The sequence below is a fragment of the Hyperoodon ampullatus genome, assembly GCF_949752795.1.
Source record: "Hyperoodon ampullatus genome assembly, chromosome: 2".
NCBI classification, from domain to species: Eukaryota; Metazoa; Chordata; class Mammalia; order Artiodactyla; family Ziphiidae; genus Hyperoodon; species Hyperoodon ampullatus.
The window spans coordinates 29720102-29726101 of NC_136915.1; the positions used below are offsets into that span (position 1 = coordinate 29720102).

At 48.9% G+C, this 6000-nt stretch overlaps 1 protein-coding gene across 1 annotated transcript; it reads right to left on the reverse strand.

The window, feature by feature from the left end:
* Nucleotides 1-4266: 4266 nt before the first annotated feature.
* LOC307047811 (UPF0500 protein C1orf216) lies at nt 4267-4956 on the reverse strand (the record flags this gene model as incomplete). The annotated part of the gene is made up of 1 exon (XM_079696494.1): nt 4267-4956. The coding sequence occupies one exon, from the start codon at nt 4954-4956 to the stop codon at nt 4267-4269; it is 690 nt and encodes a 229-aa protein (XP_079552620.1).
* Between the last annotated feature and the right edge of the window lie 1044 nt (nt 4957-6000).

Consider the following 6000-nt stretch of genomic DNA (forward strand, 5'->3'; position numbering starts at 1 on the left):
TCAGAAAAGCCTTCACGCATTCAGGAAAGGGACCTTTTCTGAAAATTCACCCTCTTGTGCTCCAAGGGCTTGATGTTGTCTTGTTAGAAATCCTCAGTTGAAGTTATTCAAATTTAGCTATCACCCTTTGCTAGAACAACGTCTCTTAATAAATGGAATTTGTTAAAACTGGTCCAGTATCAGGACTTCCCTGGTGGCACAGTGGTTAAGAATCCACCTGCCAATGCAGGGGACACGGGTTCGAGCCCTGGTCTGGGAATATCCCACATGCCACGGAGCAACTAAGCCCGTGAGCCACAACTACTAAGCCCATGTGCTGCAACAACTGAAGCCCGCGCGCCTAGAGCCAGTGCTCCGCAACAAGAGAAGCCACTACAATGAGAAGTCCGTGCACCGCAACCAAGAGTAGCCTCCTCTCACCACAGCTAGAGAAAGACCGTGCGCAGCAACAAAGACCCAACGCAGCCAAAAATAAATAATAAATAAATAAATAAATAAATAATTTTTAAAAAAAGAATTTGCTCGCCAATGCAGGAGACACAGGTTTGAGCCCTGATCTGGGAGGATCCCACATGCTGCGGAGCAACTAAGCCCATGCGCCACAACTACTGAAGCCTGCACACCTAGATCCCGTGTTCCGCAACAAAGAGAAGCCACCAAAATGAGAAGCCCGTGCACTGCCATGAAGAGTAGCCCCCGCTGTCCCCAACTAGAAAAAGCCCGTGCACAGCAACGAAGACCCAACGCAGCCAAAAATAAATAAAATAATTAAATTTATTTTTTAAAAAAAAAGAAAAAATGAGACACACCTTAAAAAAAAAAAAAACTGGTCCAGTATCGTCTCTGTTTAAATGTCAAATGTTGAGATAACAAGAATTATTAATGTCCTGGGTCACTGTTTCAGTGAGAAGTATACTTTGTGAGGTTTAAAATATATATACCTTGTTGGGGAGGGATAAAAGGAAACATTAAATTTCTCTGAAATGTTTCCATTTTTATAAGTAGAATTAATTTTTATTTGTATAATTAAAAACAATCAATAAAATATGCCTTTATCTGATCAATCAAAATATGCCTCCTGTAGCACGCAGCCTCTAAGATGGCCCCTGATGACCCCCACTCCCGGTACTCAGAGCCTTGTGTAATATTCTCCCTTTAAGCAACTTATTTTTAACCAATAAAATATGGCAACACTGAGGAATGTCACTTTTGTGATTAGGTTGCAGAAAACTGTGACTTCTGTCTTGTTAATACTCTATAACTTTCTTGGCTTGCATGATTTGATGAAGCAAGCTGCCCACATGGAAGGAACTAAAAGTGATCTCCAGCCTACAGCCCTCCGGGAACTGAATGCTCCCAGCAAAGGAGACCAGGGACCTTGGACTGACATCTTGATTGCAGCCTGGTGAGAGAGTCCTGACCTACAGAAATGGTGATTATTTTTTGTTTTTGTTTTTGTTTTAAATTAATTAATTTATTTATTTTTGGCTGTGTTGGGTCTTCGTTTCTGTGCGAGGGCTTTCTCTAGTTGTGGCAAGCGGGGGCCACTCTTCATTGCGGTGCACGGGCCTCTCACTGTCGCGGCCTCTCTTGTTGTGGAGCACAAGCTCCAGATGCGCAGGCTCAGTAGTTGTGGCTCACGGGCTTAGTTGCTCCGCGCCATGTGGGATCTTCCCAGACCAGGGCTCTAACCCGTGTCCCCTGCATTGGCAGGCAGATTCTCAACCACTGCGCCACCAGGGAAGCCCAGGTGACTGTTTTAAGTCACTAAGTTTTAGGGTAATTTGTTATGCAATAGTAAATACTACAGTACTACACCATCCGCAGTTGGTTGAATCCAAGGAGGTAGAACCATGGATATGGAAGGACTGCATATATGGAGGGCTGATTACACGTTACACACAAATTTTCGACTGCGTGGTGGGTTGGTGCCCCTAACCCCTGTGTTGTTCAAGGGTCAACTGTAATAGACTTTCTTTATAAAAGTATTTAATTTTTGAGAAACTGATTTATGAATCATCATACAAACTAATGTAAAATAGAAGATCTAATCTAGATTGGCATCAACAAATATCTGAAGTCATGTACATGTATTATAACTACATCTGTGTCAGAACCATCTAAGGACCCTGACTCAGTCTTTCACAATCAGACCCCCCTTCAGGGAAGTGGTGGCTCCAGGGCAGATTGAGTATATGAGTGTGATACATGAGTGTCGGAGGTGCATATGTGTCCCTCACAATTGACGCCCCTCCCTTTCAGGCCCAAAGGTGCCTTAGGACAAGGACAATCCCATATGGGGCTCTTGGGCGGAGGCCAAAGTCTCCCTTGTCAGACTGAGAGGTCCCTGAAGAAAGATTCCCCCCACATCCACCTCCCCATATCGCCCCATGAGACCGCCAGCCACAGCAGACTGAATTCCTCCCCACAGTGCCTTTCCCAACACCCGCGCCCCAGCTCCCAGCCCAGAACCCTGCTCAAAAGGGGAGCTCAGTGAGGAAAAGAGGCCACCTAACAACAGGTAGAATAGAAACACAAACCCAAGAAATGAATTTCTTTTCCCCAGTTTATCTTCGTTGGTCCAGAGGCCAGGTTCACACTCAACATGCAAAAGTGAGACGCAGAGTTCCCAGGGCCATTGCTTCAGCCTCGCTCCCTATACCTTTCACCTACGCACCCACACATTTTACAGCTAGGGAGACAGGGCCAGAGGCATCAGTGACCTCTGTGTCACTGCTAACCGATCAGGATTTTGCATCCTCTTGGCTCTCAAAAGCAAAGCAGGGAGCTCAACTACTTTAGTCCTTGGTTCTCTCCAGAACTCACCCGCTCTCCACCTCACGGAGCCTCTGCTGGGGCCTGTCAAGCCCATGCAGTCACAGAAGAGGGTATGGCCCAGCATCCTAAGAGCTTCCAGTGGCTGGACTGACACTGCCCACTGCCCACTCTGGAGAGCCAAACTGTGGCTCCTCCTGGCCCAGAGAGTTTGATTTCAGGGAAATTGACCAAATTAATTTGACACCTAATGTTGCTACAGCCAGAGAGGCACAGCAAGTAGCAGCACAGAGAGGGAAGTAAGATTTTTCTCCAACAGCCTTGGAACACCTCTCCACTCCTTGCAAGCTTAGAAAGCACACATTCCTTTCCTTTTTTCTTTTTTCTTTTTTATTGAGGTGTAGTTGACATATGACATTATATTAACACAGATTCCTTTTCATCAGAAGCTTAAGTCAATATGGTTTGCAACAGCTCCCTTGCAATGGAGAGGTGTGATTTGTTTGGAACTGGTATTGTAGAATTCCCATTCTCCTAGTCTTCTCAGGGTTCTGTCATCATCATCTCCCCCCATCCCCATCTCCCACGTGCCCAATGGCAGAGTTCAAGTGGGACAGTCCCCTATCTTCTCCTCTGATCCCGCCTCCATGCCTGCCATGGTGTCAATCACCATTTTAGCTCCCTTCCCTGATACCAGTTCTCTACCAATTGCCTTGGCAAGATTGCAGCCAAAAAGCCATAGTAGGCCAGAGTAGCGACCTAACTTCCTACGGCAAATCCACCATCAGGGACAACAGCCTTAGCAGAGCAAGATCTGGGAGGAGTGAAGGGGAGGGATAAGGAGAGGTAGCCGAGAAATCCAAGAGAAAGGATCAGCCACAACCTTCAGATAATGAGAGCAGGCTAGCCTTCTCTCCAGGGAGCAGTGGGACCCTGTGGAGAAAAAAGGCTAGTGGAGGCCACGGGTAACATAAGGTATGGATGGATGCCCCACGTGTGCAATTGAACATATATTTGCACACACTTGCTCCTGAGTCAGCCTGCAAATATACATGCTCCTAATGTATACATCCCATGCACGCACCTGCACACATGCACCCTTACACATAGGCCTGCACACACAAGGGCTCAGTCACAAACACCCACCACAAATCTGCACGCTCAAACTCACTCATACATAAACACACATCTTTTGCATATATATCTTCACTCATGCACATATACACACACCGTGGGGTACCCGTCCACACATGCATATACAAATTTACTTCCTCCTACATACATACTATACATACACATATGTACATACTCACACATAGGGCTGCTGATTCTCACATGGTCTGTGCACATCTGCCTACATGTTAGCACTGACATACTCACTTATGCTTCCCTGCACTCATACCAGCAAATAATCTGTACTTGCTTGTGCACAACCACACACATGCCTGCAAATATATACATAAACCCTTGCACCCCTGTACAGAGACACCCTTAGCCCTGGTCCTGGGGTGTGGATGGTGTTGCCCTCTGTTGGAGACAGCGGATAAGCTCCTTCCGGTTGTCTAGAATGGTGTCAAAGCTCTCCTGCAGACGGGCCTGCTGGTCAACCAACTGGTGCTGCAGGCCCCGGATCCACTGGAGCAGGGCCAGGCGACGGTACATCACCAAGTGCACATGGTGCTTCTCCTTCTCCTGCTCTTTATAGCGCTCTTGAGCCTGCAGCTGCTGTACGGCCTGGGCCACCGAGGGCAGAAGGGGAGCTGGAGGGCCAGGGCTGGGAGGGGTCCCACAGGCAGGCTCAGGGCTGCAGCTAGGGCTGTCAATGCTCAGAGAGCTGCTGGCATAGCCGTTGTCCTCCAGAGGGGAGCAGACTGTGCTGGCACCACCCATCTTCTCAGGCCCAGCTCCAGGGATCTCTGCCCCCTCTGGTGGGCTGCGGACCTCCCCCTCAGGCAGTCCAGGATCCTGGAAAGCCTGGTTGTCAGAGGGCAACTCAGAGAAGCTCCTCATCAGTATGGGTTCCACTTGGACTGGCATCCCATGCCAATTCTCATTGGTATCTTTGGCACTTGCCATGAAGTTGGAGTTGCTGTCTGGTTGAAGGTCGGGCTGACATACTCCAGGAGGCGGGTCCCCCAGGAACTGCCCCCCTTCAGCCACCCCTGGCTGGATGGCAAACATCTGGTCTGTCAAAGGGAAGCAGAGAATGAGTCAGAGCAGGACAGGGTGGGGTGCCTGAAGTCGAGGCAGCCTAGCAGCAGGGACAAGGCTGATCCTTTCCTTTGGCTCTGGTAACACCTCCCTTGGTGGTTTTCCTATTCCCTCTCTGACTCTGATTCTCAGTCTCCTCACAGGGTTTTCCCTCAGCCCTGAGGCAGGCTGTCCTCTGATCTCTCTGCCTCTAGTTAAAAATGTAAGTTTGTCATGGCTCCCTCCCTAACCTCCTGCTAACCCTCTTCCCGGCCTGCAAGGCTGCACTTCATCTGGCCCCTGCTCACTGCTCCAGACTTGCCTCTTGCCACTCTGCCTCCACACAGCTCAGAGATCTCCAGACACACCGGTATTCTCCTCATACAACTCCCTGGGCCTATAATATCCCTCCTCTCCCCTTCCCTCTAAGCTCTTCCCTTCTGCACCCAGCAAATTCCTTTTCATACTTCAAAACGCAGCTCTAGTACGCCCACTTCCCATGGGCGAAGCCATCCTGATATCCTCCCCACTGCCCTGATATACACAAACACACACAGTGAACTATGCCTTCCTCAGGATCCCCACTGCCCTGGGTACATGCTGTCTTATTCATGTTTGTTTCTTGTCCCCGGCACATAGTTTATGATCAATAAATGTCTATTCATCTTTTTTTTGTTTCTGTTTTCTATCTTGTAATAGCAGCTCACTGGCTCCCTAGCTAGACACGGAATTCCTCTATATACCCTCCATCATATTCAGGAGCCAGCACAGAACGTGGCACTAAGCAGGCATCAGCACATCCTTGCTGAGTAAGTGAATGGGGGAGGGGGACTGCAGTGGGATATCTATGCTCAGGGAGACGGGCCAAGAGTAGCAGAGGCTACTGCTGACTGCCCAGGGCTGGAAGAGCTGGGTTGGGTTCCCTCCTCTGCCCAGTGAGGAAGCCCTTCTCCCACTGACAAGCCTCTTTTCTGACCTTGCCCCTTCCCTCCATGTCTAGTACTATGCCGGGTCCCTGCCTCTAGCTTGCTCCAT